The sequence below is a fragment of the Melopsittacus undulatus genome, chromosome 4, assembly GCF_012275295.1.
Source record: "Melopsittacus undulatus isolate bMelUnd1 chromosome 4, bMelUnd1.mat.Z, whole genome shotgun sequence".
NCBI lineage: Eukaryota > Metazoa > Chordata > Aves > Psittaciformes > Psittaculidae > Melopsittacus > Melopsittacus undulatus.
In genome coordinates this window covers 39,528,853-39,553,383 of record NC_047530.1, presented here as the reverse complement: position 1 = coordinate 39,553,383, position 24,531 = coordinate 39,528,853, and the positions used below count along the sequence as shown (strand labels likewise).

The 24,531-nt window shown below is 36.2% G+C and overlaps 1 protein-coding gene across 3 annotated transcripts in view; it reads left to right on the top strand.

The window, feature by feature from the left end:
- NPAS3 (neuronal PAS domain protein 3) overlaps nucleotides 1-24,531 on the top strand; it is a 607,091-nt gene that overhangs the window by 289,470 nt on the left and 293,090 nt on the right. For all 3 annotated transcript variants that reach the window (XM_034061945.1, XM_034061944.1, XM_034061943.1), the window contains one exon: nucleotides 17,334-17,416. In XM_034061945.1, coding sequence (XP_033917836.1) covers nucleotides 17,334-17,416 — 83 coding nt within the window. The remainder of the gene's footprint in view (nucleotides 1-17,333; nucleotides 17,417-24,531) is intronic.

Below are 24,531 nucleotides of genomic sequence, written 5' to 3'. Positions count from 1 at the left end.
TGATTTTTAGATACATTGGCACAAATTGGCTGGAGGATTTTCTGTGGTTTTAGTGCAGCAACTTGTTTTGTAGTTAAGCTTTAAGCATGAGGTAATTAGAGGCCCCCAAGCTTGAAATTCATACACCTTTTTTCCTTTAATATACTCTATACAAGCCTGCCAAGCTGCACACTGTATGTGGAAGCTCTGTACCAAACTTCCAGGTAGGTTAAAATCTTAGAACTGTTTTCTTTTGTATTTAGATTTTGAATGTAGAAATGAGTAGGAAGTCTGTTTGTTACCAAGGGTCAGTTTGCAGCCTATTGTGTTGTGCGGAAATATTCACTAGTCAATGAACAAATACACTGTGGCCACTAAGTACTGCACCTGTTGTCCAGATGGCCTAACAGTAAACATGACACAGTCAGTCATGATTGCAGAACAGGGTGGGCAGAAGGCTTTGGGGGATGTTTCCAGGGTCCTCTCTGTTTATGTAGACCTTTACATCTAGACTATTGTGTGGTTGGGAGTTCCTGAGTTAGCACATTTCACTCTTGCAACCACTCTGGCAAGTTATTCCAAGGGGCTCTATGAAATTTTGTGTTTCTGTTGAGTTTTAAACTGAAACAGCAGCTTTTGTTAACTAAGAATGCTATTTTTTGACAGAGAATAGAGCAATTAATCTCTGCATGTTGAGAAACATAAAATGCCATCAAAATTGTTCCAACTTTAAATGCAAATAAAGCTTGTTCTCTCTGCTAAACTTCATAACATATTTTAGGCCTATGAATCATGTATTAGTTTAGATAATTTTATATTATGACAAGTTATTGAACACACAATTATGTGCAGTACTGCAATATAAAACATAGACTCAAACCCCACCTTTATTGAATAACTCCTGTATAAAAGGGGTTTGGACCAAAAATACTTCAAAAGACATAAAAGCCCATATCCCATTTCTCTCCTAGGAACATCCTTTATTGGATGAACAATTTCAAGAAAGGAGTGATTTGGATATTCTGCTTCAACTTGATTAGGCATCTACCCTGCACACTATGTAAAATATACTACTTGTCCTATTAGCTTCAAGATTTAAAATATTTACCAATGTGATTAAATTTAAAATGAAACATCTAAGTATTTTTTAGACCAAGGCATGACATACTGAGAGCTTTGCTAAAGATCCACTTCACTCACAGTTTTGGAAAATAGTTACTTATTATTTATTTACCTTTTGGAATTGACTAGATAAATTTCTTGTGTAGTCAGCTCTAAGCATCCACTCAAGTTTGTCAAATTCATAAACCTAAATAATTTTATTTCAGTAAACTGAAGGACAAAATTCAGAAACAATTAATAAATCAGTTTAAATATTTCCAGGAGTTGCCAAAAGGGCTGGATGCCAGACACAGTAGTTTTCACTAAGTTTAATATGTTATCAACTGGGAGTGTTGTACAGAAGCTAGCATTAAATGAGCTAGAAGTAAGAAAATAGTCTCAAACTGGATAGTACACAGATGCAAAAGAGTATGATTAGCAAGTGGTAGTATTTGGTATCTTGCCTGTTGACATTAGTGGTAAGAATTTCCAAATTAAGCATGTTGCCTCTGTAGTATTTCTTGAGGTGGTGCTCTGATTCCACTTCCTATCATTCACATGGTTCTGGAGGAAGAAATGAATACAGGTGAATGAGCCCGTGTGAACCCCATGAAGTTCAACAAGGCCAAATGCAAGGTCCTGCATCTTGGTCAGGGAAATCTCCAATATCAGTACAGGCTGGGGGATGGATTGATTGAGAAGAGCCCTGCAGAGAACTTGGGAATGCAAAATTGGATATGAGCCAGCAATGTGTGCTTGCAGCCAAGAAAGTAAATTGTATCTTGGACTGCATAAAAATGAACGCTGACAGCAGGTCAACAGAAGTGATTTTCCTCCTCTGCTATGGCTCTCATGAGACCCCACCTGGAGTACTGTGTCCAGGTCTGGGGTCCCAGCAAAGAAAGACATGAATTTGTTGGAGCAGGTCTAGGGGAGGGCCACAAAAATTATTAGAGGGCTGGAGCACTTCTATGAAGAAAGGCTGAAAGACTTGAGGTTGTTCAGGCTGGATAAGAGAAGGCTCCGGGAAGACTGTATTGCAGCTTTTCAATATATGAAGGGGGCTTATAAGAAATACAGGGGAAGATTTTTTTTTACCACAGCCTGTAGTGACAGGGCTGTTATAGAAAAAGTTTGATTAACTGTATTCTTTTCTGTGAATAGTCTCTTTTAGCATTAGTAGCACTCAGCTTGGGCTGTAACCTGAGAACTTAGAGGAAATAGAAGCCTTTCTTTGGACTTTATTTCATGGGATCACAAGGTGAGAACCTGTTCTGGTGGGGCATAAGTTCAGAACAGGACAAGAGGCAACAATTTTAAACTGAAAGAGGGTAGATTCAGATTGGGCATAAGGAAGAAATGTTTTACAGTAATGGTCCAGAGACAAGAAGTTGTTGGAAGTGTTCAAAGTCAAGTCAGACAGGGCTTTGAGCAGCTTGGTCTAGTGAAGGATGGTCCTGCCCATGACAGGATTTTGAACTAAATGAAGCTCCTGCCATGACAGGAGTTTGGACTAAATTATCTTTGTCACTTTCCAACCCAAACTGTGTTCTATGCTTCTATTTAAAAAGTTGGTGTATTATTTTGTCCACAAGTTAGTGTTACACCTGGTTTGCAGATTCAGTATCACTCTTTGAAGAGCTGGAGCTCTTAAGATTTCATGTTGCCTGTTTGCCATAAGTAAGTGGTGATGTTCGGACTTTTTACTTCTCTAGGCATTATAAAAGCACCTGGTTCAATTTTCTGATTAATAAAATTAAGTTATTTTGACTTCCCTGGGAATTTTTTCAGCTGTTTACCAAAGAACAAAAATACACTCTTATGTAACAGTAATTGTCAATATAATAAAGTGCAGTAGAATAACCAAATTCAAAAATTGGTGGGAGAAATTATGTCTTCATTAACTGCTATACATTCCCTATATTTGTAGTATGGATTCTAAGGAAATACAATTTAAAAGCTGGGATTGTGAATTGTATTGTGACACTTGACTTGTAGCTCTCTGATAATGCATGCAATAGCATAACTACCATTTCCTTTCTAGCCAGCACTGTTTGAGGAAGAGCTTAAATATACCACTTTCCCCAGTGCAGAGAAGTTATTTTTCAGGTGATTAACCTGAAAACAAGGGTATTTCACAACCCTTTGGAACTCCACTATCAATAACAAAATGAGGCAAGAAGCTACTTCCCCTTTGATGATGAATCCTTGAAACTGCAGTAAATAGTAGCTCTTTTGTGGTGTAATTTTAATAAATGCTATGATGTATTATTTAATTCCCTCCAGGACAAAGTTTTTTGGAATAGTATCCAAGGATTTGGGATGGGGTGTGTGTGTACATGTTTAGTGAGGAAATTTAAATTGTTCAGGCATTTCAACTTAAATATCTGCTTCAGTATTTTCATTCCCAGCTATGTTGCCTTCCAGAGCTTCACAAGCCTGAGAAAGTGATCCATTTCACCTCCTACAACACAGTTGTAGGTCCTCTGATCATAATGAACTTTCTCATAAGGAACTTATGTGTGGATGAAAGTGCCAATTCAAATAAGCTGGTGTGAAATAGGAAAATTAAGAAAAGAAAGAAGAAAAGTGTGGAAAGGAAAGATGAGTTGAGGTAGTATAAAAGTGGAAAATACGTGTTACAAATGGGGTGCACTCAGTCCTTTCCAGGATTTTTTGTACAGTGGGTTTCCTTTGTTAACTTTTAACAAATTCATTAAGAATTAATTAACAATTCTTCTTTAGACAGAATATGTTTACACAGAAGTATAAACTAGCTCAGGGACTGGAAGCAGCCCAGCTGTACTAACACAGAGATGAAAAAGTTATTTTATATTCCTTCTTGAAAAAAAATCATAGACTTTTTTAGCACAGGTAGGCCTTTATCAGTGGCCACACTAACTCATTTACAGCTAGTCCACATTTGGCTACATTGTGACTGATAAAGACCTATCCTTAGGCCAGGTCAAGGTAACCGGTGCTGGAGTTCAAAAGGATGTTTGAACCCCATGGAACAAATGGATTAGCAACATAGGTGTGTAGTATATATGCAGCTCAGAGCATTTGAGTCCCTGTTGCCTTGTTAGCTCCAGTGTCAGCAATACTCAAGTGGTCATCTGAAGTGTCAGCTGACTAGTGAACTTTAAACATCACCTTAGTGGAGCTACAACTCTATGCAGTTTGAGAACAGAGGGGAGGTACAAGCCAACATGGGAACTGCAGCTGGAGCTAACACTGCAGTGGAGAGCACCTCTTTGTTGCGTGCAGTTTTAGGGAGGGTTGTAAATGAGGCACAACTTGAAAATCCTGTTTAGATTATGCCTAATTCTTCCTTTCAATTTGCATTCTTTAATTTTTTTATTTTTCTTTTATTGCAAGTGTTTTGATTTTCAGTCTATTTTTTTTTGCCATTCACATATTTTTATCTATAATGAAGTCACTTTTTCTTTTTTTCTGAAGTCATCACTCACAAAAATAAGCCTTCCTTTTCAAAGAGCGTCTGTCCATGAGCTATCATAGCAATATCTGTCTTATCCTCTTCCAGCCATGTAAGTGCCTCTCTATTCCTCAGATTCATCCTCTCCCATAGAAGGAGTCACTATTATGTGAGAATTATTTTCAGAGAAATTTGAAACTTTTGGAAAATTTGGGGCAATTTTGCTCAATTTTTTTTTCTTATAGTGCATTCTCCATCTTATTTGTGGAGAGTAGAATATAGCTTGCAATAACATTGCATTTGTAAGGCAAAGAGAAAGACTTGTTTGTCAGTATTCACAGAAAATAATTTACTGCATTTCTGACTTGTCCTCCTGCAACATTGTTGAATGGAAATGTATTTTTTTACAAGTAAATTTCTCAGATTTCCAGGTATTATTAACAAAATAGGATATTGTTTGATGTACAATAGACAATTTAAAATAATCCAAAATGCCCTTAAGCTAGTACACTCATAATGAAAAATGTCAGAATACCAACTGTCTTCAAGGAGCTTACTAAAAGAAATAAGAAAAATAGATAAACAATGTCAGGCATTACTCATTAGTTTTTCTACAAGATGTACAAAAGTTGTGGGTCACATGAGACAAAAAAGTGTATTTTGTTTTGAGTTTGAGCAGTCTTCATTTAACTCTCTTTATATTTTAGTTTAATTATCATACTGTATTATATTCTGTAAAAAAAAAAACAAACACATTTTCTGGTTTATGAGTTTTAGTTACAAATTGCATAGCTGTGAAAATCTTGTTCTTCAGCTGGACTGAGGCAGCATGAAAAATAATACGTTTAAGAAGTAAAAGGCAATGTTGGAATGCAACAAAATATGAACAGAATTTTGAGGACATTATTTCAGTAAAATAGCTCACACACTACTGAGCTGTTATATCAAGCAAATTATTTCTCTTTATAGCAAATGCATACATGTATTACCTTGGGTTTTGTGGGTGTATAATAAAATGTAATTGTTGAGAAACTATCTAAATGCAATACATTACCAGTATAATTGTAAAGCTCTTAAGAAAAAAAAAAGGGGGGGGGGGGGGAAAGATATATTTATCAGTGCTCATAGAAAGTGAGAAAGAGCTGATTTAAAGACTAGAGTGTTATCTTGCAAAACGAAACTTTGCCCCCAAAGTCGAGGTAACCATCTGTGTCCATGTCTGATTCAAGTACTGTGTGGGGAATGAATTCTGATGCCTTTAAGTTCATTTGCTAAAGAATACCAAAATATCTGGCTAGAATAACACCCTGAACTTTGATGGTTAAGGTGTTTAGGATGTATTTTGAACTGTGAATGCCATGTGGCTTCTTTTACAGCAGGACAGGCTTGACTTTTTCAGGTAGCAAGTGTGAATCTCAGCTATGACCTAGTCAAATAAAAGGAATATTTTCCATCACTGCAGAAAGAATATTGAGCTAAATTAATTCATGATGCTAAAGAATTCAACTCTGCTGAAGTGAATGTTATACTGACACACAACATTCTCCTTGGCTGTAGAGAACTGATTCCGGTTTTCTCATTACCAAGCTCATACTTCCATAATTATTCTGGCTGTCTTCTGATCAAACTTTTCTATAGTTCCCTGGTAGGCAGTTTCTAAAGGTGAAGGAAACTGGACATTTCTCACATGACTATTTAAAAAGATCCTACTGCATATAAAAGGGGAAACACCAGATGCATGCTGGAACCAGTATAATAGTAGCAGAAAATATGTTAACGTCTTACTTCTAAATTATTTTCAAGGTAATTCATCATGAACTGTATGAATTCTTTTAACATTAGAAAAGATTCAAAAAGCAGATCTGTATTTCCAATAAAAATTTAAATGTTCTTCTTACTAGTCATTTGGATTTCCAAGACATTCTGTTTTCCTTAAAAACTGCTGAAACAGACTCTTACAAATGGTAGCACACTTCCCCCCTCTCACCCTTTTTTTTTATACGTATATATATTAAGAACCTGATCCAAAGTGCTTGAAAGTCTTTCCCTTCAGTACAGAGGCCTTGGGCTCTGGATCAACCCATTTTTTTATAAGCAGCAATTCTTTTAAAAACAAGAGGTTATGTCTTCCAGTTATAATGATTTAACCAATATTGGGATGTGTATGACCACATCTCTTGAAGACTGCTTCATTAGGACTTGGGGATTTCCAGTGTAGCCTATGTGTGGTCATTTTTCAGTCCTCAGGAATTCTGAAATACTGTTTTAGCTCTTATAAAACTTAATTAACATTTCTATTCATTTTTTCCTTGTGAAAAATCAAGAACCAGTTGCTATAGATTTTAAGCATTTGTTACAGTTCTACTACAGCTGGTCTTGGTAATCTCCTAAAATTTCTTCAGTTATTTTTTTGAAATCACCAGATTCTCAATAGTTGCATTTTCTTACATTCTCCCTTATGAACAGAGAGAAGCAGCAGCTGGAAGACAAGCAAAAATAATTGACTAGTGGCACAGTTGGTTCTTACCAGAATCTTCAGTTAATTACATGGTTCAGTTTTGGCAGCTGATAAAGATTTCTTCCCTGAAAATATGGACTGATTGCAGACTTGTACCCAGTCTCATCTCATTTATGAATCTTCATTATATCTTTCTCTAACTGTATAACAAAAAAAGAGGCATGTAGTGTACAAACAAATCCACCACCTACATGTATCAGTCATAAGACCAACTCTGTAAAGGCAGCAAAGCCCTAAATTTACCTGAGAATCAGAAACAATTCTTCTAAGTAGTCGTGCACTTAGATTATTTCAGTATGTCTCCTACTTTGGTAGGATAATGAAGTATTAGCCAGTTACATATCTGGTTATATCATAGCTGAATTTTGTATTCTAACAGTGAATGCAATTCCTACATTTGCCAATAGCAATGTTTGATGTATTTTTAAATCTTTAGAGTTCACATAACATTAGGGGGTCTGTTCTTTTCCAGTGTTGTTCTTAGCTGGGAGGCTTTTTCTTACTTAGCCTGTGACAGGATGACAGAAAAAAGAGAGTATGCTAGAAGTGCAGGTGACCAAAACTAGCACTGTTTACATCATGAGGTGCATGGTTTTCTTCCTCCTTTTTCTACCATACAGTGTTCCGTAGCCCTTCTCTACAAAGTTTAATGACACTATCAAATATGAAATTTGTCTTGTGTCTGATACTGAGTGAACACATTACCTAGCTCAGTAACATCTAAAGCTGTTAGTTTCTAAAAGTATGTTGCACTTGCTGTCAGAAGAGGTTATATGTATTTCTTAAGAAAACTCAGTGGGCGGTTGTAACCACATAACAAATGGTTGGCTTCCTGTTCAGACAGTTGTGAAATGCCTGGCCTTAGTATTACACTTGGCAGTGATAGCATAGCCTTCATAGCATACAGTATCTTAGGCCATTAGCAGTGAAGTATTTAAATCTATCTGTAGATATATCAATGAAAGTTCACATCTGTTATTCCACCAATAGTAATGAGAAGCTTATGGAATGAATGCTAATTGTACAGTACCTTATTATTTGTTTCCTTTATTCACTTTTTTGTTAGCACAGATGAAATAAGTACTTTGTGTCTGTCTGGAGTTTTTCCACATTCTTCCACAGAACAGTGAAAAAAAAATAAATTTGTTTATAAAATGGTGCAGTGAGCCCACTAAAATAGAGGGAAAACAAGGAAGAAAGAGAAGCTCATGCAAGAAGGCAGAACTCTGTATAGGAGGATCTAGTTAGGGGAAGCTGGATATGTTTCAATATTAGTAAAAACAGGGAGGATGTGAATCACAGCTTGCGCAGTTTCAACACACCACTGTCTAAGGCATAAAAAGGCAATTGTATTGGCTCTGAGGAGGAGCAGCTTGCCTGTTTTGTTCACAGAAGATCTGAAATAAGACTGCCAAGATTTAAGACAAAAAAAAAGGAGGGGGGGGGGAGACATAACAAAGCAAGATTTCTCCTTCTTGACTTTCAGAAATATATTATACCTTGCTTCATGTAGATGGAGCAGCTTTTGGTCCCCCTGACATACTAGTGGCATATGAAAGCCCTGTGGATGGATGGAGCGTTAGATTGGAAGTAATAAGGTTGTGCCTGACTTACCTCCGCATTTGTAGCAGATGTTACAAATGTCATAACATGAACCTTTGGGATCAGACTGGAAAAAAAAGCAAGACAACAGATGTAGGCCTCTTAGTTTTACCAGCAAGTATAGTCTGACACTATATAACACTGTTCTGACTTGATGTTAATACCCTGTCCTCCTCCTGAGAACAGAATCAGTGACACTAACCATTTCTGTAGCACTGAAGTTGGAAAGGGGTGACAGCAGAGTTTTTTTCCCAGATTAAATTACAGAAGAATTTTAATACTAGCTTAAAAATAAGATAATAGAACTATTACTTCCATAAAGTGTTTTATTGTTATATCTGAATAAGTAATCTATATTCATCATTCATTTCTGGGGAGAACTGAATTTTAAGGAATTTCTTCATGCTACCATAGTGTTTATGCATTTTTGACATTGGTAGAGCCAAATCTTGCAAAGTGAACTTTTATCTAAACCATTGCTAAATTCCTAGGATTTTAAACCCTCAATTCATCTCATCTTTGTCTGTCCCTCTCCCTTGCCTCACACATCTGTCACTACTTTGCCTCTTTCTCTTCCATACTTCTGTAGACTTTTTTCCCATCTTTTTACAGCAGTTGGATCTCCTGGGAAGGTCCTATCTCACATTAATTACTGAACCCAATTTAATTAAAGCTATAGTAATATTTAAAATATCTTTTGTTTGCAGCTGTCTCCACCAGCAGTTTCTCAGCTACCCCATCTAATTTTTTGACAATTTTGAAAACATTTTTGTGATGCTTTTCATGTTGCCTCTTATTTGTGACTCATCCTCTCTGAACTGAAATGTAAAGCCATTTTTCTCTCTTCTTTAAGACTGCTACCATCTAATAATATTGACAAATGGTTGAAGAATAGATGGAGTTATCTGCTTCTTCTTATATCTATTTGTGAGAGTGCAATATAAGTGAACACTCTTTATTAGGATCACAGTTATGCTTACATTCTGTATAAATTCTTCCTCCTCCAAGACTTTTAGGAGCAAAAGTCAACACTGTAAATATTTGTAAAACAGCCAATATAAAGTGAGTTTAATTCTAGGAAGTAGCTCTAATTCAGTTGTATCAGAGACAATGGTCCCCTCCATATCAAAATGCATTTTGCTGCCTTAGTAGAGAAACTAATGGCTGGAGTGAATGTTAATATTTACCCTTATTTCATTTCTGGGTGGTATAGTTATTTTGCTTCTCCTGCTATTGATTTTAATGGAAATTATGTGTTCTTTACTTTCAGCATTGTCCTCTACATGGTGGAGGCTGCATGAAGTTATTCCTTTTCCTGTTTCTCAGGAGTTTTGGTCAGTGTTCCTGTATTTCATGGGAGGGGAAGAAAATTAATGCAGGAGTGCAGGCCCTTCTATTTTTTCCCTGTGCTTCAATTTAAAGCAGTGGTGACTCTCTCTGCCACATCACTCCCTCAGGTGCTGCCATTCTTGAACTGGAGGCTTAGCCCTCTCCCTGAAGAATTTCATTGTCAAGGAGAAGAGTGGGGGTTCTCCCATGAAGAATTTTAATCACCCTGTCTGTAGCCCTTTTGAAGGAGGCACAATAGTTCCTATAGTAACTACTACAGTGTGGGAGAAAGGCCAGTGCTCCCGCCCCCAGCCACAGATGGAGAGCTCTCTTTGCTTAGATGACTGGAAATTCTTGCACAGCAAAGGCTTCATCCTTCACAGTGAAAAGAAAAATCTCTGAAATAAACTCTTAAAATGTACAAGTAAGTGCTAATTAAGAAACAGTGCAAGTTGAGTTATCAAGTGGAGAGCAAAAAATCTCAAATATACTGATTTTTAAGGTGTGTTTAATTTTCATTCTTAGGGGTTTTAATTTTAAGAAATTCAGAAAAGAAAAAAAAAAAAAAAGGAGAGAGACATTTAGGACCTAAGAAATCTTGTCTTACTCCTCCCACCTCCCCTACCCTCCACCCCCCAGAGAACAAATCCTGTGGGAAGGAGCAGACCTATAAACCAGATGAAAATAATTGGGAAAGGAAAAGGAACAAGCTCATAAAATAGGTGAAAACTTACGCTAAGTCAGCCACTTATGTAGTTTCACTTGGAATAAATTTCAAGGGGAGGATACATTAAAATCCATTGATTCCAGTCCAATTAATGGACTATACAGTGCTTTCTGCTCTTTTGACAACATTTTGATTTAATTGGATTTAAGTTATTGAAACTAAAAATGCTATTAATAAAAGTTTAAAAGTGTTAAGCAACCTACAGTTGGACACCCTCCTCCCCCCCCCCCAAAAAAAAAAAAAAAAAAACCAACTAAAATTCTTTTAATTCCTGGAGGTTTTGATGGGTCATCAGGGATGAGCAGCTAGAAATAAAACACCTGTAATCATGTTACATATAATTTTCTTAAGTATATTCTTGACAGCTACTTAGGTATTCCATGGAAAGTTTTGGTTTGCTTTCTCAACCATGGATACCCCACTAATGAACATGTGCTCTGTACTAGTGACCGGAAGATGGACGTGTAGAATAATAGGCATTCGTGTACACAAAAAACAGATTTGGAATACCATTGTTAGTTCTGTAAGTTGATTATCATATATTGCATTATGCATCTTACATGTAGTCCTTTGTGACAAATTTGTTCGGATACTTTATTGCCATGATACTTAGTTGGTAATGGCACAGCATTAATGATTCCCATAGCTTAACTAAACCAAGATAAAATACCTTTCCGCATATGTTGCAACTCCATTGGAGATTTATTTCTGCTTCCCATCTGTGAAGGTGGATAAGACACCTAAATTTTGGATCATATGATGACTTATGGGTGAGGTAGACTGGTGACATCATTTAGTTTCTTTGGATAACTTTCCCAAATCAGAGGACATATCTCTGCTTACGTCATGCTGGTTGCTTATCATTCAGCTCATTTTAGCTCAGGATCTGAATACATATCATCTATACCTTATGTTCTCAACAGACATATTAGACAGAAGAGTTTACTCTTGCTGGAGATTTCTTTCAAAACTTAGAATTAATCATAAATGGTAGAGCAAAGACAATCAGTGGGGAAAAAAAGCATATCCATCACGAGGTATTAGGTATGCAGTAGAAGAATAAATTTACAAAAGAGCTGCTGTGGATGTTAGCATACATAACTACTGGCCTTTCTTTCTGAGCCTAATGTTGTTCTTCCCTGACATTGCATCTTCTGTTGTTCAATATAGCCCCTCAGTCAGTGTCTGTCTTTTCTATAACATGGCTTTTAAGCATTTCCAAATTATTTTTATGTCTCATAGGAAAGCCACAGGATTTTAAGATGACATCTACCCTCTTCCTGTAAAATCACCCTCATCATCATGTTCACCAGCTGTGTTCTTTCATGAGCATTTGGGGTTGTTCCTAGAAATAAAAAAAACACATTTTCATGTAGAATATACTTTACACCAGCGTAAATGTATTAGAAATTGTATTGTTATTTCTATAGACCTTTTTTGTGTTTTGAAACAGAAAAAAAATGAAACTCAGGAAAATAATACTTACAAGATTATAGCCATACTCATGCAGTGAACTGCTTTGCACATAGAGTCATATGGGACAATTCAGACAATTGTACTTCTTATGCTATGGGGAACTGGTAATTGTGCTGGTGATACGTGGTTTTACTCCTAGTCATCAAGAAATACTGCTTCTGCTTAATTAGAACTCTGTGTTCACTAGTAGAAGGTAACAGTGAACATCAGCCTTTGGTCATTCAGTGCTCCAATAGCTTAGAAGTGAGTTTAAGAGGAGATCCTCTCTCTTCAGGATGCATGGAAATTGTTGTTAAGCATTCTACATTTTTCTTTTCCATAGTTTCCCACTCTTTCTAGCACAGTTGTGAATGCTCTTGAGATGGCGTAAAGCATGCGTAGACTGCCCTCAAGACACACTGAAAGGGATGTGGTTCTTCCTTCACCTGATGCATAGCCAGATTAGTCATTAAGGGAGGAAATTTACAGAGGAATTAGTGAGCAGTTAGAATTTTTTCCTTGTTAATCGGTTGTTGTGGAATAAGCCTATGCCAGGAATAGACATGTCAGTCTGGAGAGTAAAAGCCATGGTCCAATGCCATAGAAAGTAAAAGATTTTAGTAGACAGATTCCACTGCTCCAGCATGACAAAGTATGTATGTGAAATCAATCTATCTTCTTGTCATTATTAAAAGCCAATATTTAATACAAATATTGGTGCAGTCAGCTTTTTAATTAACACAACTATTGTGCATTCACACCTTAAACCTTGCCAATTAAATGTACAACACAAATTATGACCACATGTGAAAAAGCTGATTTAGAGATGTTCATATCACTAAAACAGGAGAAACATAGAATTTAACATAGGTTTGGAACTTGTTTCCATTGTGACTCCTGTTGCAGTTGGGTACAGATACTTCAGCCTTTGCCATATCCTCATTTCCCCTGCTTTCTATTACTCATATAAAGAAATTTATTTCACATATGCAGTATTTTGTTGCTGTAAAGGGTCTTCATTTAAAAAGGAATCCACATTTTTTAAAGAAAAAGTGCATCCATGTCTTTAGGTCTACGAAGGTTGTTGAGCTACTTTGATTTATAGATGTTGTGACATAAATCCTAAATCCCTTGCTTTCCAAGATTTCCATGAGCAGCTGATCTGTGTCTGCTGGTGATTCCATCCACAGGGTGAGAGATTTAGAGATGACTGGCTGTGGCTTGTGTGATGGAAGCCAGTTCAGTATTTATAGTTTATGTTTTGAAATTTTAGAATAAAATAACATCATGGCCTGCTTTTTAATCCAGCCATTTCAAATCTATCTTTCATCTGTTGTCTTGCCACCAGTCTATTCAGTACAAATAACAGGCTTTGTGCTGTGATTGGGCTGTGAGATTGCCGTGTTTTTGAAAGGTATCAATGCGGTATGCATTTGTATACACAAACCAATATATTTCTTCTGATACAGATAGGTATTGAGAAATCTTGAATGCTCGAGAAAATAGAATAATGAGGCAATGAAGACAGAAGGTGAAATAAAATAAGTTTGTTTCCCTTATCATATATGTATCCCAATATTCTTGTCTCATTCCTCAAAATGTGAAGAATGATAGGGAAATTAATGAAATACAGAAAGTGCATATTTAACATCTCTTCGGTTACCCAAAAAGAGTTGCAGTATGGCTACCAGAAGCATAATGGTTTTCTGTGTCACATATTTATGCTGGTTGTAAAATTAAGAACTGTCATTACAACTGCACATCACCTAAGTGCAAGACACATAAATGCAACAGTTCTACTACTATAAAAATGTCAATGAACTGAATGGCATGAAAGTACTAAAAGATATTTGTCTACATGTATACCAGCCACTAGGATGCAGGCATTGACAGAGAACTTGATTCACAAATTTTGAAGCTAAGATTTTGGCCTTCTTGTTTTCTAGTTAACTCACTGACCTTGAAGTGTTTTCATTCTAGCTATAGAACTGGGAATGTTTCAAGTATGAAGAACTGTTAATTTCCTGGAAGCATCAATGAAAGTTAAAGATACTGTTTTAAAACGTGTTGCACTGTCTTAATGCACTTTATTCAAGTTATGATACTCCCATGCTAGAAAACCTGAAATTAGCATCACAGAGCTGGATTCAATATGTAATGGATATAAAATGCTAATGGATTGTAAAGGAAGGATATGGGCAAGAAACAGAACAGTATTTGGAAGGCAAATTCCAAATAGTGATGTGTTCAGACAATGTGTGGAAAATATAACACAGTCTAGATGGAAGAATGAAAGGATCTAAAGGATTTCAGGGAGGTTTTAGTGGTTTTGAGGTTTTTTTGCTTTTTGCGATGCTCTGATGGAGACTACCATCTAGCAAGCCAAAACTGTGAATTTGCTTTTTGTTTCTGATAGATTCTAAAGTAAATGACCATAAAAAGTGCTGATAGCAATCATAATGGGAATACTGACTCTTTACAGTGCTATATATTTGTTTTATTACCACAACTAAAGCTAAAGTTTTTCTCAGAAATATAGGTACAACCCCAGTTCAAGCAAACATTTGATACCATATCTGAAGGCAAAGTAAAGACAAAAGAAGGATTAGCTTGTGAAGTGGGTTGATGCCAGCCTTATGAAGTTTAACCATGACAAGTGCAAGGTCCTACACTTGGATCAGAGCAATCCCAGGCACAGCTACAGGTTAGGCAGAGAAGAGATTCAGAGCAGACTTGTGGGGAAGGACTTGGGGGTGTTGATCAATGAGAAACTTAACATGAGTCAGCTTCAGTGTGGGCTCGCAGCCTAGAAAGCCAACTGTATCCTGGGCTGCATCAAAAGAAGCGTGACCAGCGGGTTGAAGGAGGTGATCCTGCCCCTCTAACTCTGCTCTTATGAGACCTCACTTGGAGTATTGTGTGCAGTTCTGGTGTCCTCAACATAAGGACATGGAGCTGTTGGAGCAAGTCCAAAGGAGGGCCACGAGGATGATCAGGGGACTGGAGCACCTCCCGTATGAAGACAGACTGAGGAAGTTGGGGCTGTTCAGCTTGGAGAAGAGAAGGCTGCATGGAGACCTCAAGGCAGCCTTCCAGTATCTGAAGAGGCCTATAGGGATGCTAGGGAGGGACTCTTTGTTTGAGACTATAGTGATAGGACAAGGGGTAATGGGATAAAACTTAAATAGGGGAAGTTTAGGTTGGATATAAGGAAGAAATTCTTTACTGTGAGGGTGGTGAGGTACTGGAATGGGTTACCCAGGGAAGTTGTGAATGCTTCATCTCTGGCAGTGTTCAGGGCCAGGTTGGAGAGAGCCTTAGGTGACATAGTTTAGTGTGAGGTGTCCCTGCCCATGGCAGGGGGTTTGGAACTTGATGTCTTAAGGTCCTTTCCAACCCTAACTATTCTATGATTCTATCTTTAAGCCTGTCTGCAAAAAGGAAAGTTAAAGGAGTCTATGTTGCTAGAAAATTCAAAGGTGTTTGGGTTTGTGGTTTTTTTTTTTTTTATGAAATAAGCATTGCTGTTTTTACCAGGCATCACTACAGCTATAAAAAGTATGAGAGAATGCAAAAAGAGCACAATGATTTAGAATCAGAAGACTGATATAGGAAAATATAAGACTGACTCAAGTACCTAAAACTTGTAAAAGAGTAATATTTTGCTGTTGTGTCTGATTAGTTATTATATTAACAGAACTTCAAAAATCAAATAGTTGGTCTATTACCAGCTTCACTTGTGGTGTAAAGCAGAAGTCTTGAAGAAGACTTTTCAATTGTCAGCATCTATGTCCTTGAAATATCTTCAGAGAAAAGAGGAGAACTTAGAAAATACTGGCTCTACAGCAGTCACCATTTGTTATTATGAGTTATTACCTGAATCTGTTAGCTATGAAGTCACCTCTTTGCCCAGTATAAATAGTCTAGAATTTCCTGCAAGGAAATTATATGAAGCATCAATAAGGAATGATATTACATTTTTAAGTCAATATGACTATCGTTACTTGGCATTTATGTTTTCTTACTGATACCATATTAGACAGCAAGTATCATAGAAGGCTGTGAAATTGTTGCTCTGTGTTTTGTTTTCATTGGTGTTAAATTGGTCTGTTCAGTAATGGCAGTCATCCATTCTGCTTGGTTCAGTGGCTCCTTGGTATTTTTTTTTTTCTTATTGTGCTTTGTAAAGAGAGCGATACGTAAAGATGCACTAGTGCTGTGATGGTTCCAGAGGCAGTTGACCATCAGGGTGTTTGGATAGAAATGTTTTTGTACACACTTTAAAAGGGTGCAGAATGAACTTCACCTCACTGCTGTGACACTAAGACAGAAAAGCAAGGAAAGGTTCCTACAGCCCTGGGCTCTCTTTTGTGCTGTAGCTTCTTTGGTCCTGTGGCAAAGACAACCTAGACCTAAGAAGAAATCTCAGTTTACAGTAGAATCCAACATTGGATTGTACTTTATTCAATTGCTGGCTTGTGCACCTGGCATAGAGAGTTTAATGAAATATTAACTTTGATTTCTCAGTCCTTTTGTACTTACTGCTGCCTTTGAAACACAACTGCCTATTAATAACTTTGTACTTTTAAACTGCATAGTTGAAATGTAGACTCTGATGTTTCAAGTGCCTATTTCAGCAACTAACTTGGATATCTGGGTTACTACAATACTTCCCTGTGCCAAGCAATAACTTTGATATCTCAGATGTGTTTACAAATATTGACATTTTAATGTTGTGTTTACTTCCTTTCAGTTTCAAATAAGATAACATACATTTTTCATCTCTTCCTAACTCCTAAGTAATATTTAGATCATATCACCACATTCCAAAGCAGTTACATTATGTGTAGCCTCTTTTTTCATTAGAATTTTTCACTAAATTCTGCGTGCTGTCATCACCACATACACAAAGACTTTCTACAGGAACTTGGGATATATTTGAATAAACAATGAGTTTCCAGAGTTCTTGGGTATTTAAATATATTATTTTAATGATCCTTTAATAGTTCAGATTTTAGTCACTGAAAATTACGTATCAACATATTTACAACATACAAGGCAAATTTGAAATTAGCACTAGTGTATAAAATTCAAAACATATTTGAATAGATATTGTCAAATGGTATGGTCAGGGTGCCTTAGAAATGAATGTGCAGAACTTTGCAACATAACTGTTTTTTATTCAGTTATAGGTGCCCAGCGCAGGAGAAGTCCCAGTGCCCTTGCCATTGAAGTATTTGAATCACATTTGGGAAGTCATATCTTACAGGTAAAAAAATGGCTTTTCCAAGAAAAACAAAAATAATTATCTAGTCATATTTCTGTCAATAACTTGAATAGTATTGTTTTCAGCTCTACTGTTAATGAGATTTTTAAAATTTTTTTAAGCTCATATTTCCATCTTTTTAGAAAGCACTTCTTTGGAAGAATGTTAAAAAAAGGGAGGGCAAGTATTTAGCTGAATCACAATATTTTGTTGTTTAGAAATGTACAGTAGGTGTTTGCTCGCAGAATGCCTGTATGTATTTGTGTGTGTGTGAAAAACAGGCCTTTGTATTGGTGACTTCATTTGCCTTATGTGTTACATAGAGATTTAGGGCTTTTTCCCCCCACTTTGGTTTATGAGCACTTCTTTCCTCCCTGATATCCCAGTTGTCACAATTATATATCACAAATTCACAATTTCCAAGAGGAAAATTAAACAGCATCATGCTTCTTAGGTCTCCTTAGCTCTGAGATAAAAATAATCTGATATTTGTCAAAGAATTTAGTCACACTGTAGAATTTGTTATACCCCAGGAAGATTAAACTGAAAAACAATGACCTGATGGAAACATTCCTATGCATGGTTTGTTTTTTCAGCGTTACTACAACATTTTTTAGGTTGCAGTAATCAAATCTGTAGTAGAAGTGGTTAAGAACCAAATGTGTTTTGTCAGCAAGACGAAACCACAGCAATACAGAAATAAACCCCACATATTCTTTTCCAAGTGTGACACTGAGGGACTGCCTTAACTTAGCAATGAACACAGCTTCTCCATGCAAATATATTGCTTGGTATATTATCTTTTGAGAGGTACGAAAGAGGTAAATTAGGATATTATCATGAGAAATATTCCACTTAATCTGAAATTATTGAGAGCTACCCCTCTGTACTAACTCAGCTGTGGCATTCAAAAGCACTGTGGATAGTGTCAGATTTTTCACATCTTTATAAAGTAGCTAAATGCAGAATAGCAACAAAAATAATTTTAGGAAAATGTGAAATTAATTACTGTAATGAATTTTTCTTTGGAACAAAAATCATGAATGAAGCAACTTACCTAATTGTACACCCTTGGCAGAGGTCTAGGTCAAGGTTTTGATTCTGTAAGCAAAAACTTGCATTATAGTTGCTGTATCAAAGATACCTGTACCAGTATCTACAGTGCTGTGTTTGCATATAAAACAGAAATGCTGTTATGCAGTCTCGTAAGTGTAGAAAAAGTGAAGAAATAGCAGTTTTGTGATATTTCAGTTTATGCAATTTGTCAGTGTGCTGTTTTGGGTATGTAAACATGTATATTCTACAGGTGTGGTTTTTACAATGTGAATCATAACAAATATTTAGATAAAACCTTTTTGAGACAGATTTATATCCACTCCTTAGGTATTACGCATGATTCTTTATAAATGAAAATTAAAAAACCCTAGGATGGACACTTAAAAAAATACTTGACATTTGAGCCAGGTTCCCCTTTTGGTTTTGGTGGGGTAATTTTGGGGTTTTTTTGGGTTGTGGGTTTTTTTTTTTTTCATTTTTTGTTGGTTGATTGGTTGGCTTTGGTTGGTTGTTCTTTTTTCTATGTGATAAAGTGTTTTCAGAATATAATTTGATCATAGTAGTAGTAAAAACCCCTGAATTGCACTTGTAATTGAGGATTTTCAGTCAAAATCATCGTCATCATATTAAATATCTATTGAGGTGTGGCCTTTTCAGAGAAGGTGGTGCTTTTACCAAGTTACTCCCATTAATCTCTTAATTAATAATAGAATGTGCCACTCTGACATTTAAAAGAGGATAGACTGTTGATTGATAAAGGACAAAATGAATTAATAATGGTGGCAAGTTTATCCTGATATGTTAAAATCTTGTCTTATTTTAGCAGAATAATCAACACTTGGAGAGAAAGTCTAGGTTGTGCATTTAAATGCGCCACTTTTAACAGATCTGAACAAACTTCAGAGTATTCCCTTGTGGCCTTATACATAGATAATAGAAAGATAATCTCTAGAAGACTGATTTTTAAAACAACAATGGGACAGATTCTGTGGTGTAATACAATTATAACAAGTTCTCATTTAGTCTGCTGCTCCTGGAAATGATTTTCAAAGCAGTATTGTCGCAAGTATTGTTTGCAAGTGAAGTAAACAACCTTGATTATACCTTGGGAATACCTGTGTTTGGTTTCAAAGTCTGCTGAGGAAGTTGAATTAACAGTTAGTTTGTTTAATCCCTTTTGCTATTAATATTTTGAAGACTAAGTTAAGTGTAAACTCAGAAATTAAGGAGCCTCTCTAATCCTTCTAATATTTTCATACTTCAAAATTTATTGACAGAGACATGAGAAGCATAATACAGTATGTTTAAGAAAAGTGGATATAGTTTGTTTATAGTACTGTAAAAGCAGAAATCGTGGCGCATCTTGTGATGTTTTACATCTTCTTCCTACAAGCAAATAGCATCAGTTAGTCATGTCAAAAAATTTCCAAGCCACAGCCAGATGCTGTATATCATTTGGAGCCCTCAAGGATGCCAGAGAAGGATTCTTCATCAGGGACTGTAGCGACAGGACAAGGGTTAAACAGGAGACATTCAGGTTATCTATAAGAAAGAAGTTCTTTACTGTGAGGGTGGTGAGGCACTGGAACAGGTTGCCCAAAGAAGTGGTAAATGCTCCATCCCTGGTAGTGTTCAAGGACAGGTTACACGGGGCCTTGAGCAACAAGATCTAGTGTGTGGTGTCCCTGCCCAAGGCAGCAGGGTGGGAGCTAAATGATCTTGATCTCTAAGGTCCTTTTCAACTCTAGCCAGTCTATGGTTCTGTGATCATGCTGAAGAGATTCCCACAGTAGGTTTGAAGCCAAAGATGCTATCCACTGTCTGCTTATGGAAAAAAGGCACCACAAAACAATACTATTGTATCAGAATCAGTCTTTTAAATGTTTACCAAGTAAAATCACCTAAATGATGAACCATAGAAATGCTTGTAATAGAGGAGAAAAATAGATGATGGCAATATGTTAATTTTTAACAAGGTTTTTGGTTTGCCAAATTGTGTGCTTTGTCTCCCACATTCTTATTCTGGGAAGTGGTGTCATAATGAGAAAAGACTTCTAGTAAAGACATCTTCAGTTATACATTTATATATGTATATATTATATTGGTTTATTAAACAAATACAGTAAAAAAATACTGCTTCTGGTACCTGCTATTCAAAAATTTGGCTGAATTGTTTGGCCTGATTGTGAAAATTAGCAAGAAGGTTATAATTTTTTTCAGAGCCCCTGGATTTTTTCTGTAACTTCATTGCTATTGAAAAGGTGGGGAAAAGGGTCAGTAACCCCATATTCTTCATATAATCAGGAATGATCAGGAAATGTAGAACTAAATATAGAGAAAAGGGAAAGTTAGTGAATATATTTGCATATGCAAATTAGCTTAATTGATACTGCTTGCCTCTACAGGGATTTTTCATTACAAACTGGAGTGCTACATTGTTCAGCTCATATTGAGTAATTTAGTAACTAATGAGACCAGTTTGCACTAATTTGCATATGATAAATGAGCTTAATTGCAGTAAATAACTTGGAGGCATAATTACTTAATTTTCCTGTGTTGCATGGCTTTTAAGTTCACGTATGAACAACTCAAGATAATTTTGCATATTTAAATTAGTTGCTTTTAAAATTCTTGAACAAAAAAGAACACACCTTACAGTTTGAACTGTGAAACAATTAAAAGTAAAATGTACAGTATTTTAAAATAAAATTTAATATTTTTAAAAATATTATTTCTTCCTTTAAAAATGCCTTAATAAGGAGTAAATTCTTGGATTTAGACACGACGCAATAGTTTTAAAGACAAAATAGAATAGAAAGATGGCATTAGTAATAATAATAAAACTGTGTATCTGAACTGTACACAATTTGTATGTCTGCATACAAAAGTGGTAACTTTCATAATTGCATTCTTTGCTTCAGCAGTGTCTATTCAACTTTTAAGAAACTGTAACACTTTCATATAGCATTATACTACTGTACACAGTGATTTAGACTCTAGTTGCCTTAAATTGTCTATACTGTGTCCTACCTCTACCTAGTTTTGTGTGAAGAAATCCTTAAATCTTAGAGATACTGAAGTGTCAGTGCAAGAAAGATGTCTCTCCTTTTTCTTTCCTTTTCTTAAAAAAAATAAAATAATAATAAAAAAATCCTTGGTAGACTTTTGATAGAATTGATAGAATTAAGGTACTGAATTAGACAGTGGAAAAATTTTCAAGTACCTAACTACCAGTCTCATGAACAGCAAGATTTGTTGTGCACCCATGATTTATAAGTGGATAAGAATCACTGAATTCTCCATCTGTGCCATAAAGGAGCCTGTCCGCCTTCCTAGAAGCTTTTCCTAAGACTTCTTGAACATTGTATTGGGAATTTTGAGACTTGCATTTATCTTGTACTTTATATTGTACCTTTTTCTCCCATAAAGTAAGTATTTTGTGATGAAGAAAGTTCATCGTAATAGCAGTATCAAATTCAAAGGGGGAAAAAAGTCAGGTTCCTATTAAGATCAAAGGAAAGGCAACCTCAGCGCACCCATTCTGACCTTATTGGCTGTTTTCTTCATTGTCATTGAGTCAAAAGCCACAAGATAGAAACCACTTAGCTTGGATGGAGGTGTTCACAATTCAGAGACTTATAGATGTAGACCAGATCCTGTATGGAATGTACAGTTGTGTCCGGAATGATCCAGTAAAGTCAACTGTAGTATGTAGAAGGGCCTGTAGGCCCTTGTTTTACTTCCTACTAGCCTTTAGATGAGCACAGACTTATTATGTAGTCCTAGAATGGGAGCAGAATTTGAGCTACTTGGAAGCTGCATCTGGCTCAAATGATGCAGTTTGGCTTTAATCCATGCAGTGGTCCCAGGCTTTCCATGAATGAAAGGCAATCTGATATTTCGTAAACACACTTCACATCCTTTTCACTCCACTGTAAGCCTCAGTTTGTGGGTGGAACTTCATGGAGATTTAAACGTGTCATTGCCTTCAACCTATAGAGAAGCCACAGGTTATTACACCCGTTGATGTTATTTCAGCTTTTCTGAACAATGAAACAAAACACCCACACCCCATGGACAAAAGAAGCCTGACAAATTGCTGGCATTGCGAACAACTGAAAGAAGTTGTTAATTCATTTTTTTAAAATTACTTTTATTTTATTAATGCATCCAGCACTTAATAGTAACAGCAACATGAGACTGTACAAATATATTCTCTATGTCAATATAGTATTCTACTGTTCTGTAGCGTGGGTCCCGTATTAATTGTGAGGTAAATGTGTGAGATGAATGCAACATCTCTTGTTTTTAGAAAATCATTCCAAGTGATGCCACTACCATATAGACTAGCTTAAACTATATCTGGGTCACCAGGTTATTATCTGGAACATGTCAGATAAGCTTAAGTTTCCTCAGTATAAAGGAAAATTAATAAGTCTCCTAATTCCAAGGGAGCACTCTAACAGTCTTCTCTTTGCAAGTGGCTACTGTCTCATCCACCTCCACTCCTAAAGTAAATCTGTGTCTATGATTGGCATAGACAAAAAGAGGAAAAAATCTATTATACAGTTTCACTACAGTTCTTAGTCATGTTCAGAAGATGTTGCTATTTACCTATAATAACTAGATTAGAATATAATAAGACAATGACACTATTCTAAAAACATTTTGATGGAGACCATGTGGGTAAAGTTTCATTACATCGCAAATGTGGATGTTCCACGGCAACCAGTTTAGATGACTGGGCAAAACCTATGGATCTTTTTTTGTTAAGACAGATACCAGTGAACAGAGCAAGTTTTTTGCTGTTTTGCCGTAATGAATGATTGTGGATGAAAGTAGAAGAAATGCACACAATTAGCAGTGTCATGGAGAAACAGAAGTTTCTTCCATAGTGAAAGCAAATATTAATACTTGGCCCTCTAAGCACACTGGGGTTAAAATCAGCCATAGAGTGTGGATATTCATAATTGAACAAGAAAATACGTAGTTCTAGAACTTGTCTTCCCCCACAAAAGTTTGAGTATTGTAAAACTGAAGTGTTTCAATTAGATACAAGCAGTAGAAAAAAACAATACAAGTTGATGTTTAGAGGTAGTTCTGTGGCTGGATAGGTTATAGGTGAGGGGAAATCTCATTTCTTACAATATTTGAATTATTACAGGGAACCCCATTTGACAAGGAAATGAAAAAAAGTGGGGAAAATAGGAAGGTGTTTGAGTGCTATAAAATATTAGGGAGACGATTTATCTTCTCATTGGCTTTCTTCTGTTGCTCTGAGTATAATGTAATGAGGTTATCTCTGTATAACACTAGTCAACACAAAAATAGTGACATGAGACTAAAGGTGAGGAAGCAGCAGCTGATAGTGCTGATAGAAGATTTTTCCAGGCTGTGAAAGGTGTTAGCAGAAAAGGCTTCTACTTGCATGGAGATTTCTGAAGGGCAGTTGCTAATGATGTCAGTGATACCCTTTCTGAGGACGAAGATAACTGTTCAGCCTTCTTTCAGCCTGCATTGTGTTAAAGGGTTAGACTACCGACTGACCTCTGCTAGTGTGCGTCGGAGGCATGCAAAAAGATGAAAATGCTAAAAAGGTGTCAAAACTTAGGATATGTTGAAGATCATAGATCTATGCTGTCTGAAAGTAAAGATTCCTGGGATGAAGTAGGAGTTATGTATCAGAAGCCGAAAATAAAGAGGAACTTAGAGGAAATAGTTGTTACAGATCAAACCACATAGCAGTGATCCTGAACTACTACTTGTAGGGGAAAAGCTGTGTGTAATGCAGCAAGACAGAATGAGTACCTAGCAAGTCAGAACTGAAGGTTTGGTCATCACAGAAACTTCTATGAGGGAATTTCTGTAAGACTCACAAGTACTGTGCTTGATATGCTTAATTTTTGATTCTGAACCTCCTCATTGTCATGTATTTTATATCAGTTTTATTCCTTTGGTTAAGTGGCATTCAGGTACAAAATCAAGGGGGGCACCAGTTGCTCTCAACAAAGTGCTATCGAAAAATTGAACACAGTAAGGGAATAAAACAGACACTTTATCTA